This window comes from Akebia trifoliata, chromosome 3 (assembly GCF_017979445.1).
Source record: "Akebia trifoliata isolate Shusen 1 chromosome 3, ASM1797944v1, whole genome shotgun sequence".
NCBI lineage: Eukaryota > Viridiplantae > Streptophyta > Magnoliopsida > Ranunculales > Lardizabalaceae > Akebia > Akebia trifoliata.
Genome location: NC_141377.1, coordinates 49,114,963 through 49,128,881, shown reverse-complemented (window position 1 = coordinate 49,128,881; position 13,919 = coordinate 49,114,963). Strand labels below are relative to the sequence as shown.

The 13,919-nt window shown below is 37.3% G+C and overlaps 3 protein-coding genes across 5 annotated transcripts; 1 reads left to right on the top strand and 2 right to left on the bottom strand.

The window, feature by feature from the left end:
• Nucleotides 1-2,114: 2,114 nt before the first annotated feature.
• On the top strand, nt 2,115-3,486 carry LOC147407612 (uncharacterized). The gene is made up of 2 exons (XM_086436256.1): nt 2,115-2,516; nt 2,611-3,486. The coding sequence occupies exons 1-2, from the start codon at nt 2,303-2,305 to the stop codon at nt 3,300-3,302; spliced, it is 906 nt and encodes a 301-aa protein (XP_086292382.1). The 5' UTR covers nt 2,115-2,302; the 3' UTR covers nt 3,303-3,486.
• Nucleotides 3,487-3,585: 99 nt separating this feature from the next.
• On the bottom strand, nt 3,586-5,943 carry LOC147407611 (Tetratricopeptide repeat (TPR)-like superfamily protein). Its single transcript, XM_086436254.1, has one exon. It carries the CDS (start codon nt 5,593-5,595, stop codon nt 3,697-3,699), a length of 1,899 nt encoding a protein of 632 aa, XP_086292380.1. The 5' UTR covers nt 5,596-5,943; the 3' UTR covers nt 3,586-3,696.
• A 755-nt stretch (nt 5,944-6,698) lies between these two features.
• Nucleotides 6,699-13,474, bottom strand: LOC147407610 (GPI mannosyltransferase 1-like). 3 transcript variants are annotated; one of them, XM_086436249.1, is made up of 5 exons: nt 13,159-13,474; nt 10,760-11,032; nt 8,898-9,080; nt 7,519-8,066; nt 6,699-7,286 (listed from the first exon to the last, which is right to left on the bottom strand). In XM_086436249.1, the coding sequence occupies exons 2-5, from the start codon at nt 11,028-11,030 to the stop codon at nt 6,972-6,974; spliced, it is 1,317 nt and encodes a 438-aa protein (XP_086292375.1). In that variant the 5' UTR covers nt 11,031-11,032; nt 13,159-13,474; the 3' UTR covers nt 6,699-6,971. The 3 variants fall into 3 exon arrangements, with proteins under 3 accessions (XP_086292375.1, XP_086292377.1, XP_086292376.1); XM_086436251.1 differs by having other exon boundaries at nt 10,760-10,990; XM_086436250.1 differs by lacking the exon at nt 13,159-13,474 and having other exon boundaries at nt 10,760-11,990.
• Between the last annotated feature and the right edge of the window lie 445 nt (nt 13,475-13,919).

Below are 13,919 nucleotides of genomic sequence, written 5' to 3'. Positions count from 1 at the left end.
AACTCATCATTTTCATCCAAAAATTGGATTTTTGATATTCAATCAAATTTTAGAGACTCCATTCCGTCAGAAAGGATTTAAGATAGAAGAAACCATTTTCAAGGGTTTTTAAATCTTTTTTTCTTAGTTTTTGGATAAAAATCGATCAAGAATGGTTCTTTTGAGTTGAAATCATCTAAACAAGTTGTTATCTCAAGTTTTTAGTCAATCTTTCCATATATTTTAGTCGAAAAAACTCGAAAATTGAAAATGGGTGGGTTTTACCAATGTCAAGTTCACCACTTTTTATTTAATAAGTGGTAAACTCAACAATAAATAATGGTGAGTTTGACAATAAATTTTTTGAACTCAACACTAAATAAAAAAAAGTCGAGTTCAATAATAAAATTTTTGAGCTCAACAGTATGAGGGACCGTTTAGAAAGAAAAATTACTAAATGTTCTGTTAAGCAACCATGTAAAACTTATGAATTATTTATAAAGAAATCCTTCCGCGAGGGTCCTTTAAATAATTTTCCCAATATCTTTCCATCTCAACCGTCCATAGACACCACATGTCCAATGACCTCCTTGTACACTGGTTTTTTTTTTTTCTTATAACTTAATGTATTTGCATTTGATCATCCGAATAATCCAGGAGTTGAGAAGGGTTACCCAATTTCCTTATATCTATCATGGACCCACAAAATTTAAGATTGGTCAATGGGTTGATTCCGTTTCAGCTCCTAAAAGAATAAAAAATGGAATAGTTAAAATTTTCTTGGTTCTGATTTCCATCGAAATTTTTTTTCTCCCATCTCAGTTCTTATTGATTCCATTCGCAAGCAATTTGGATTTTTATATCAATAGAGAGAGCCTTCTAAAAAATGGTCAATTCTATGTTACAAGTTACAACAATTTTGTGGATGCTATTTCAATCTAATTAGCCTTATTTATTTGTCTGGTGCTAGGGAGCATTATTCTGCTTTTTCTTCCAAAAATTCAAGAATACGACTAATACGATTTATCTCCATATCGATCATCTCTATGTGACCGAGCACTTCCATATGGAGAAAGATGGGCTTACCATGTTGAATGTTCCATCCATAGCACCTAACCTACAATGATTTGGTGGTCTATGCTCCACCCTGGTGAACTCATGTGTTTCCAACATGCCCAGAGGCCAAAGGCGAATCGTTCATGGTCCATAGAGTCAACGCAAATGGGAGTACGAGCGATCATTCCAAGGGAGCTGTCTCCGGATCGAGCAGCCACTACTGACAGTTGTCCATCCTTACCACAATTCTAATTGAGTCCAAGAAAAAGATCCAAAAAGAGGTTTTTTTTTTTTTTTTTCAGTTGGCTCTTTGTTGATTAATCCATATAATTCATGACATAAATCTTGAGGTATGTGAAATTTTTTTATCCCTGTAGCTTTGATGATATCTTAGTAAATGTGGGGGGAATTCTTAAGCATGGACTCGTGGCTGGAGCAAAGCCCGGAAGTAATGGATTTAAGCTCGGATAGACTGCCATATGAGGCCAATTTATTAGACTTTTCGGGTGCACGGATGACCAGATCAGAATATGGTTGCCGACCAATTAAGTAGCCCGGACAATTACAGCATAGGTCGGTAATACGGATCTGACAGATGTACCATTGATTGACAGCACTAACAACCCCACATCACATCAGATCAGCCCTAATCATCCTAGAAGTGGCAGGGCAGTTGCAACAACTCCTGCAGCTGACATGTCAGGGAGTAAGCTAACTACCCTTAGTAACCTAACTGCCTTGGGTCATTTTAAAGGATGGCACAGAAAACGATCAAGTTTAACGCCTATAAAAGGAAGAGGATTATGGGTAAAAAAAAGGTCGAATCCTTCTTCTCTTAAAAAACTAAATTACACTGATCAATTTGTCTAACTTGATCGTCGGAGTGGGCTGATTTGCAGGTCCGCCCGAGCTAGGAGAGAGGAAAAGTGTAGAGCAAATTCTTGCATCTACAATTTGACGCCAGTGGGCTGATTTGCAGGTCCGCCCGAGCTAGGAGAGAGGAAAAGTGTAAAGCAAATTCTTGCATCTACAGTAAATAATAGATTCGATTCATTTTTCTGGACCCCATTGTTCTAAATTATACTCAAGTTTGGTGTTGACCTCTTGTTTATAATTATATATTATTTCTTGTGCAAGCAAACACCTAATATTATTGTCATCTTGCATAGTTGGTTGTGTAAAACAACTAAAATAAAATGATAATTCAACAGTTCAACGCATCTTAAGTTGGATACGTTCTTTATTAAGTATTTCATGTCACACTTACATGAAGAAGAAGAAGAAGAAGGGAAGAGAGATGGGAGCTCCATGGATTCTTCTCTGTATCTTATGTTTCAGTTTCCTACACATCCATGTTAGTGCTGGGAAAGCAGCATGTCACAACCCTTACTATGGAATGTGCTACGGTATCCCTCACACTTGTCCGACCAGTTGTCCGAGACTATGTGAAGTCGATTGCAGGCTCTGCAAACCCTATTGTGGTAAGCTTTTCTCTTTATTTTAAATGGGTTCAATTAATGAACAAATATATACATAAACAAATTATTAATTTGAAGTCATGTTGTTGCACCACAGCTTGTGATAGACCAGGAGCTGTTTGTCAGGATCCTCGTTTTATCGGCGGTGATGGTGTCATGTTCTATTTTCATGGAAAGAAGGACAAAGACTTCTGCTTGGTTTCAGATTCTGGCATCCACATCAATGCCCACTTCATCGGTAAGAAAAGCAAGAAAGGTAGAGACTTTACATGGGTTCAGTCCATCGGTATATTGTTTGAATCACATCAGCTCTATTTGGGTGCTCTGAAAGTTGCCAAGTGGAAGGATTCCATCGAAAAAATGTTAATTCGGTTAGATGGTCAAGACATCATTGTTCCGCCCAGTGAAGGTGAGACATGGTGGTCTGCGGATTCAGGGTTGAGGATTCGAAGGCGTGCCAAGGCTAATGTGGTAACGGTAGAAGTGGAAGGGTTGTTCAAGATAGCAGCACGTGTAGTTCCCATTACCCCGGAGGAATCAAGGGTTCATGGATATGATGTAACAGAGGACGATTGCTTCGCGCATTTGGAGCTCAACTTCAAATTTAACTCACTGAGTTCAAGAGTTGATGGGATCTTAGGACAGACCTATAGATCAAGTTATCATAGCCGAGTCAAGATGGCAGCAGCCATGCCTATTATGGGAGGTGCAGACAAGTTCGCCTCTTCGCATCTCTTCGCTACAGATTGTGCAGTCTCAAACTTTGGACTGAAGTATGAAGAAAGCTGATGGTGGAGATCCCCTTGGTGTCTCATCTAGAGGATGGTGAGAAGGATGCAGAAGGGTCTTACATCTACTTTAATAAGATAACTATAAAGGGTTTAAGACTTTGATGCTTGTTTGGAACTTGTAATGGGTATTAAATGTCTATATTAGTAAATTAAATATTTCCCCTTTACTGTGTTTTTCTGGAACTTGGGCTGTAAATCACTATAAGAATATTTTCTATCTAAAACTTTTGAATCGCATTTTCTTTCAGTAAAGGACGAGAGGGAGCTCAACAAACAGTCACTCAAATGAAGAAATCACCTAAGATTTTAATGGATAAGTTTCGACAAAGTGTGATTGTCATACCACAAGTACATTGTAATTTGTCCATAATCTGCTTAATAAACAAATAGAATCACCAGTAATCTCCACAAGAGCACAATCCATAAACAAAATGGTGAAACCGTTTCGAATCTCGAATAATAATTGTACGCTTCTCAATCAATGATATGAACTTTGCGACACTATGACAGTCACCACAGATTCGGAGGTTCTTAGTTATCATTATAGGCATACTATCACTTGTCACCAGAAGACCAAATGCAATGGCAAGCTTCTCGCTATGTTTATTGATCATCTCCTCTTTCACCTCCTCGTCAACATCATGTAGAACGAATTCTGTCTTAGGCACATAACCGGCTTTCCGCATCTTCCCAATGAGTTCTTCTAGTTTCACATATATCTTCTCCGACTCTGGGTGTGATTGATCACCCACGACAAAACGATGAACTTTGTCTCCATGTTCAATAAAACTGCATCCAGGGTCCTTTTTGAGACCTCTTTGCTTCATCAAAGCCCTCACATTTGAAGCATCCTTCCATTGAGAAGCTGCAGAGTACATATTAGATAGTATGATATAGTTTCTAGGGTCCGATGGGTCTAGTGCAAACAATCTCTCTGCGACTTCCTTCCCAACTTTGATGTTACAATGGACCCTACATGCACCAAGCAATGCTCCCCACACACCAGCATTTGGCTTGATTGGCATTCGCTCAATCAGCTCACAAGCTTCCTTCAAAAGCCCAGAGCGACCAAGGAGATCAACCATGCAAGAATAGTGGTCCACCTTTGGCTCAACTCCGTAAACCTTAGGCATAAGTTCGAAGTATGTCTTACCCTCTTCAATGAGACCTGAGTGACTACATGCACTCAATACGTGTGTGAAGGTGACATGATCAGGTCTCACCCCTTCCGTCACCATGAGATTGAAGACCTTGATTGCTTCTCTACCATGCCCGTGCATGGCATAGGCTGCAAGCATGGCTGTCCAAGCTATTCTATCTGGATTGTTCATCTCATTGAACACTTGACACGCAGAATCCAAATTCCCAGATTTTGCATAAAAGCTTATAACTGCAGTCGCAATTGGGACATCCGAGCCAAATCCAGAACCCATAATTGAGCCGTGAATGGCCTTCCCTAGTGTCCCTCCAGCTAAATCTGCAAAAGTATGAAGGAGGCTCACAATAGTGGCTCGATCAGGCTTGATGCCAGCCCTTCTCATCAAGTTAAAAAGATTGGTTCCATCCTCTACGAACCCATTTTGAGCATGAATTGCAATCATTGAATTCCACGACACTAAATTCTTCACAGGCATGGACTCAAAAAGTTCACACGCTGCATCTACAGAACGGCATTTCCCATACATGTTTATGAGAGAATTAACGACTTTAGTTTCAGATAAGAAACTAGATTTCATGATGTAACCATGGATGTATTTTCCTTCATCTAATGACCGTGCATCGGCACAAACAGGGAGAATAGAGATGAGTGTTACCTCATTGGGTTTCATACCCATCTCTGATCTCATCCTACATAATACATTAAAGCTCTCCTCGACATACCCTCTTCGAGAAAACACCGAAATCAGGGAATTACATGAGACCAAATCCTTGTTCGGTATTTCTTCAAACAGCTTCCATGCCTCACAGACACTGCCAAATTCCACGTACTTGCTAACCAATCGATCGCCAATGAACCCATTATTGTAATTTCCAGATTTAATCACCTGAGTGTGAATTATCTGGCAGTCGGTTATTAATGAACAAGAGTTAAGAGAAAAAAGGAGTGGTGGGACAACTAGTTTTGGAATCAAAATGGGGTCGAATTGGAAAGAATGTTGAGCGAGAATAGCCGTGCAAAGGTTTCTTACGGTAATTAAACTGTATAGAAGTGGCGGTTTTTTATGGACATATTTCAAAATTTTGGAATTCCAGCAGCAGAGCCAGTAAGGAGAAGATCTTGTTATCATCATCCATCATACAAATTCAAATATCCCAACGATCCAAAAAGCAACGGTAGTTCAGCACACATAGGATGTGACTTACTGATCTTATCTCGACCGTTCATTTGTTCCAAAACTTGGGATGGGCAAAACAAAATAAAAAATGGCTTCTTTCATAACAAAAATGGTCCCCAATAATTGGGGTATCCTTCGCAAACAAATCAGAAGCAGTACACGGCTGATCTGGAAATGGCACAGAACCATAGGTCTTTTTTATCCGGATACACAGGAAAAGATGTGCGAGTTCTGTGCTTTTGCCACATCGGCCGCATACCCAACTGTGTGCATTCATCATTATTCTTAACAGAAAGAGAGGGAAAAAAAATGAAGATGAACCGTGATAAAATGACTCCCCCCCCCCACCCCCACCCCCACCCACATTGCATATTGCATACTCCCTTGATGTGTGAGATGTGTCAGGACCATATATTTTCTTTCATTGGGATACACAACTGCAAAGATTTATAAGGATGTGTGATCGTGTATCCCAAGGCTTAAAAGTCTTTAGTTCTGACACACCTCAAATCAGCCGAGAATTTTAAGTATGCCATGTGGGGGAGTCATTTTATTACAACTCAAAAAAGATTTATATGCCAACCCAAACACCAGGGACAGAGCCAGGCTTTTGCTCAGGTGGGGGCAACCAAGAGTAGAAAAATTTTTGTGAGGACAATTAAGAGTGAATAAATAGTTGTAGGGGCAACTAAGAGTGGAAAAAAAATTTGTGGAGGCAATAGTGGCAGATTACTTTATCCGCCACTAAAATCTGTCGCAATAGTACATTAATCCATAGAATTTGAAAACTCTTGTGGGAGCAAGTGCCCCCACTCTAAATCCACCCCTACGAAGGAAGCCGACAGAGCCATTTTTCATTTACTTCGATTTTTACATTGAATCATTGATGAGGATTTTTGAAATTGTAAAAATGTAACGTTGTAATAAGCTGCTACTGTTTTTTTTTTTTTGTTACTAAGGTCGTGTTGCTTCAAACCTAACACCAGCTTACCCACCAAAAGTTCTCTCATGTGTTCCAAACACGAGAAGAACCTCCAGTGTTCAAATCCAGTTGATGGTAAGCAGCCAATACATATTAACATTGCAGACGACAAGATCACAATGTCGGAACATGTGGAACCCATGTCCCGAATGCAGAGTCATATCATATACTTTTAACAGAGGTGAATCAGGCTCCACACATGAATGATCCAAGGAGGGCTCACTGCTAATCTTGGAGTTTCTCACTTGGTAACACACATTGCAAAACAAAATACATGAAAAATCCCAAATCCTTGTGATTGCATATAAGGCCAAGCCTGTCTTGAGTTCAGTGAGGCAAAAACTGCTCCTCACTGGAGTTTTGTTGCAACCTTGGAACTGTTGTTCTCTAACTGTATGAAAATAGGAAAGAATCTGTGGTGACGGATTACCATGATGAGTACACAAGTGTTTGCAGCCAAGAATAGTAAGCTTGCACACCAGAGCTGGATGAAGACATTCTTGCCTTTGAACTCCAGCAGATAACCCCACATCAACCAATGGATTTGAGCTCCCATCCATACTAAAATACAATATAAACCTTCCCATCGAAGCTTCATATTGCTCCATGGCAGTATTAGAGGCAACAAGCAGAAGAACCACACAAAATACTGCGCCGTGATGACCTGTCAATGTACAAGACGCATCCATCACCCATTAAAAGGAAGACTATAACATAAAGAGATTGTCCTAGAGATATATCATAGAAAAAATTATGAATTTTCCACACAAAAAAGATCTATATAGCATCAATTGAATTCATGTGGTGTTCTTGATCACGTTTTTTTTTTTTTTGGCAAATTACTCAGGCTTAAAGATTCAGTGAAAGAAAACAAAAATAGTAACGAACTCACAGACCTTGTTGAACGCTACAAAGGCCACCGTCTGCACAAAAAAGCAGAATGGTAGGTCCCACGCGAAGCTGAAGATGAGAACTAACTGCACTATCAACTGAGGCAAGAAGATAACAAGCTTCTCCAACAGAGTGAACTCTTGTTCGTGATGAAGATAGATGCGATAGAAATATATGGAGAAGTTGTGCCTTGGGTCAGTACGAGTTAGATGGTATAACAGTGCCTCATTCAAAAACTCCCATCCATAGAGACAAAAGAAAAGACCAGTCCAAAAAAAGAACACAGCCCCAGAGAAGAAGCCAAACAGTATCCTCTCTCTAGTAAGCATGCTTCGCACAAGAAGCCATGGATTAGATAGATGCACCAGTTTTGTGCTACTAGAACTTCTGTGTGATTTTTGTTGACGCGGACTCCAATGTTGAAGGGTGGGCTTCTTACCAGATTGAAAGTTATGTGGATCAAGAACTAGAAGGATGGGAAGTGCGTAGATGATTGGATAGACTCTAAAGTGGACAACAAGCCCATACCAAAATGCTGCTTGTAACACCTTCCCTGTAAACAGAAAAAACCAAATGATACGCGAGAAGATAAATTAGTGATTATAGACTTATAGTTATCTTTACTATTATAATGAGAGAAGGTGGAGTTATAGTGGTTTGACGATAAAATTTGAGTGGTCATGAATGCCCCCACTTTTATATTTAAACTTAATATAATCAGATCCATTTTGGTCAAAAACCAAGAAAATTACAATTATACGTTGTTTAATTTTCAAGATTACAAAAATATCTTTTTTACCATGTAATCTTCAAAAAAACCTTTTAATCAATATTTTAAATTACAAATAAGCCCTTCTGATAAATGTGAGCGTTTGTACATGCCACCTTATAGTAAATTATGTGAAAAAAAACATACTAATCAAAATAATAAACTATATAAACAGTCGGTCCAGGAAATTGGAAAAACATTACATAAATATATAATAATACCCTTTTCTTCATAAAGGGATTTCATGTGGAGAACATAGCACTATATTTCTGCATTGACATTCCTATAATGGAGCATGATTATAATGGATTCTAAAACAGAATAAATACATAGACAAAACCAACCTTGCGATTTTGGGTTGGTAAAGTCAGAGATGATTGGCGAGGGTAGACAGTTTGTAAGTAGAAGTAACAGAAGAGAAGGTTAGGATCCATAGGCAAACTTGATGACAATCACCAAAAACCAAATCAATTTTACATTTTAAGTTTTAAAATAACTTTTCATGCTTCTTTAGCAGTAAATTTCCATACTATTTTATGTAAATATAGATCAATAGAACATATAAATACCTTTTAATTTAAAGAAAATTATGCAGAGAGGGAGAAGAACTTACACCATTCATGAGACAGATGATAATCCAAAGTACTATGGCACAAACAATAGGCTCACAGTTTCCACGAGTTCCAATGGTGAAGGTAAATGGATTGAAGAGCCACACTCCTACTGAATTGAAGCATAGATTCTCAGGAACGCCACGAAGCTTCAAAATGGTGTGGATAAACAACCCCACAAGCAAATCTACAACACCAACACACAATGCAGTTTATAGAGTTTGTCGTTACAGATGTATGTAAAGAGTACTTCTCATATGCAATTTGATATCGTCATCAACTTTGATTTGTAAAATAAAAGATCGAGTCAACTTCTAGTCCCTGGGCAATAGCACAACCCCTTAAAATTGGGCACTACGTGAACTTTTGCATCATAGCTAAAACAAGTACAGAAGATCTCAGTAATTTAAAGGCATATCTCAACAGACCCTAAAAGCAGAAAAACAAGCTAGCAGTGTAGAACATTTGAACCTGAAGCATCCCACGATGATCCTGCAATTGATTTTTCTCATTTTTTTTTTGACAAGTATGATCCTGCAATTGAATGAAGGGAAAGAACTGACACAAATGACACGTAGCAAGCCCTAAAATTTTATAATTAATCATTAATTACAAAGATCCTACACAACCCATCAAATACACCCAACATAGAGAAAGGGAATGTAACATTCATCTTATGTCACTTGACGTCAAGACTATAGAACGAGAAAAAGCATAACTTTTTCATGGAAGGAAAAAAAATTGTTAAAATTTAACATTACACCAATTATTGCACATACATAAGAAAGTGATGCTGAAACCCAAAGTTCCAAAACAACCAACTAGTCAAAAGCATGGTTCAAAATTTTGTTTTTGGTTAGTCTCCGCCCATACATTTCTGCATGACCGCATTTGGCATGGCTGTAGTGAAATAAGTCGAATTTTTTTTTTTCATTTATATCATTTGTCTCGAAATGCTTTAGTTTATCTTAAAATATCTCAGTTTGAATCAAAGAGACGAATCAAACATCAGATAAACAAAGTATTCAAGGAAGAAAAACTAATATGCAAATCATTCAAATCTAGCTGCTAGATACTACTGCATGGAAACAAATATACTTAATGGCCAGAAATCATTGATAATGCTGATTTTAAATATGTAGTTCCATCAAGAAGTGTGTCATGTATTGATTTTATCATTAATCCTACAATGTGAGTGCTATATGATATTTTATACGAGAATCATCTAATTCTCGAAATCCAAGGGAGTAACAAATTTCTACTCTCATCAACATGTGGTAGACTCAGTTATCTTCTACTTACAATGCTATGGCATTCCACAAAAAGCCACGTGGAACACTCTATTGGACCCTCTCACAGTAAACATCATATTTTTTTAATATGATAGATATATAGATAAGAAGACACGGCTCTAGAGTCTAGACTGAATGGAATTGAATGACAAGATTGTTTAGGCAACCCAAAATCTTTGGGATAAGAATTTGATAATGATGATATAGATAAGCACACCTTGTGGGTTGACCCAACAATCATCTGATTAGAAGGCACTCTCTTGATCCATTAGGTCATGGGTATTTGGAACTTGGAAGTTTACCTACGTAATAAATGATTTCAAAAGCGTTTATTTGCTTCAAACATCTTTTTGTTAGTTTATTTATGTATCAAATGCATTATTTTGAGTTTGACTCAGAATGTTACATTTTGTTTCACTATTTTTCCCATCTCTTTTAAAAAAATTGTTTCAGCTGAGAGAGTTTCTCTCAGTTATAAACCTTAACAACAAATACAAACTGAATAAGAAATGGTAAAAGATAGACTTTTAATAAAAACATAAAAGAAAAATAAATTAAAGAAATCCTTTTATACCTGAAGCAGAGAAGAGAATTTTTCCCCATGACCGATGAACAATTGAATTTGGTATAAGGATAAATGCGAGCAAAGGTGAGTACCGATATGTAGATCTCTCATAAGGGGACTTTCCCAAAGCCATAAAAGCAGCAGCATCAGAGAAGACGAAGTAATCGACATCAGTGTATCTAACCTCCATATGTGTATCTTGCCATTCACCATAGACAATAAGAACAAACCGAAGGACTCCTGAGAATAGGAGCAGCGAACGAACGTTGATTGACACCATTTCTGAAAGGATAGAAATAAATCCACTCTAGGTTAGTGGTCAGTTTTCTGTAGGAAAATTAAGAGAACTTTCATGCCTCTATTAGTAAATTAAATGGTATTCAGTGCCATCTGTAATGGGTAAATGTGTCATTGGCACAGATTATCCAATTGGTGGTTGCTTTTTTGATGCACTATCACCAAAATCTACAACAATTTTAACTACTTGATAGCTTTCAGATTAAACTACATTTCAATGCCAATTTTAGTACTTGAGTATAATCTGAATGTCTGTGCCATGGATCCAGACCATCTAACTGGCGACCATTTCTATGGTGGGGTACCACTAAACGTTCCATCAACTTCAACTTTCACAGATTAACTAAAGCTTTGCATTGGGTTTTCGAAAAATGAAGTCGAGGGCTATAGGTAACGGAAACTTTTTGTGTTCTGTTGCAGGTTGGGACAGTCAGATGGTGTCTCACTTGCTGATGGTCTATGTGCCATGTACATTCTAGTTTTGTTCTTTGTTCATTTTTCCTCAAAACTACTATCAAGTTAAACAACTAACATCCAACAAATTCCAACCTAAATTGAAGATATACTTGCATAAATTACACAGTGAACCACATTGCAGAAGTAACTATGGCCTTTGATAGTAAGAGGATATGTTTCTCTTAATATGAGTATTCCAAGCATAGAAATGATAAAATTAAAGGACCCTTCAAAACAAAGTAGAGATCCCAATGGCAGTGCACTACCCACTACTTTGTAGGGAGAAACTAGGCTACCACTATCCCTATTTTCTCCCTTGGTTTTTATTTTATTTGTTAACATTGGAAGAGGGGGAACTCATGAAGGCCGTTGCCGATTCTTTTTAGTCTAATCCAATTTTCTCTTGAACAACACTCCCAACATATGAAGATGCCAATTTTGTTAAGTTGGTAAAAGTATGTGAGTGTTGATACCATGACCTAGGTTCAAACCTAGGCAGTGCACTACCCACTACTTTGTAGGGAGAAACTAGGCTACCACTATCCCTATTTTCTCCCTTGGTTTTTATTTTATTTGTTAACATTGGAAGAGGGGGAACTCATGAAGGCCGTTGCCGATTCTTTTTAGTCTAATCCAATTTTCTCTTGAACAACACTGCCAACATATGAAGATGCCAATTTTGTTAAGTTGGTTAAAAGTATGTGAGTGTTGATACCATGACCTAGGTTCAAACCTAGGCAGTGCACTAGGTAGTGCACTACCCACTACTTTGTAGGGAGAAACTAGGCTACCACTATCCCTATTTTCTCCCTTGGTTTTTATTTTATTTGTTAACATTGGAAGAGGGGGAACTCATGAAGGCCGTTGCCGATTCTTTTTAGTCTAATCCAATTTTCTCTTGAACAACACTGCCAACATATGAAGATGCCAATTTTGTTAAGTTGGTAAAAGTATGTGAGTGTTGATACCATGACCTAGGTTCAAACCTAGGCAGTGCACTAGGTAGTGCACTACCCACTACTTTGTAGGGAGAAACTAGGCTACCACTATCCCTATTTTCTCCCTTGGTTTTTATTTTATTTGTTAACATTGGAAGAGGGGGAACTCATGAAGGCCGTTGCCGATTCTTTTTAGTCTAATCCAATTTTCTCTTGAACAACACTGCCAACATATGAAGATGCCAATTTTGTTAAGTTGGTAAAAGTATGTGAGTGTTGATACCATGACCTAGGTTCAAACCTGCCTTCACCTACTAATTATTGACCTCTAACCTTGCTTGCCTAGGCAAAAAAAAAAAAAAGAACATATGAACCTATCGCCTTTCACTTCATTATATAAAATATCCAATTTGATGAACTATCTTCATGGCATTGCTTATTCGAATGTTCATGAATTTCTCCATTCTACCACTTAATTTTCACTAATCAATGGAAGAATAAGAGTATCTACACATTCAGGATACTTTGAAATTTTCAGTAGCAAAGAGCTATGTATTAATGTCACCATCCTCCACATAATCTCACAGTATTAAGATTAAGAAAGTATCATCATCATCATCATCATCATCATTATCATTTCCGAATTATCCCTCACAACAGACTAAGATTAAGAGAGTATAACAATAGCTTAACAAATGGGAAGAAGATAAACAATACCAGGTTTGTAAACAAGTGGAAAGAAGTGAAACACTATGAAACAGAGCGAAATCCAACAAATTTGAAGACCCACTTCCACTAGAATAGATTATAGGCCGCCCTGTAGAAGAAAACAATGATTCCTTCCATCTTTGACCTTAAATTAATAAAATTTGAAGGATCAAAAACTATCCCTCAAACATGTAGAAAAATTACCAAAAGATTAGGAAAACTTTCAAACAATTGTGAAAGAAATCCAGATCCAGAACAAAGTTGACTCAGACGGGTTCAAAACACTGCAAACTCTAAAATCCCAATCCTGAAAACCAACCTTTTTATTTTTTTTATGAGAGATTTACCCGGTTAGACCTATTTGTTGCAACTTTATTACAAAAACTCCCTTACTTTATCATTTTTGTTACCTAGACAAATCTTACTTTATGAATCAGACTAGCTTAGTAAGATTTCAAATCCTTTTAAGGATAGTTACGCCCAGATGAATTATCGAATCAGCAATACAACACTAGAGCCTTTTAAATTTCATGGAAAAACTCAAATTCTTAAGAAAACATTTCAAAAACAAAAAAAATTGAGCTTGATCGTAAGTTTTGAAAATAGATAACCACCAAACTCCCAAGTTTAAAATTAAAATTCAATAGTAAAAATTAATTTTTTTTCAAAGTTCTTAAAATTTTGTTCATGTTTTTGAAAATCCACTCCAAAGTAGGTTAAGTAACAAATTAATTTCATCAATTTAAATTTTATGATGTGGATCTATGTTA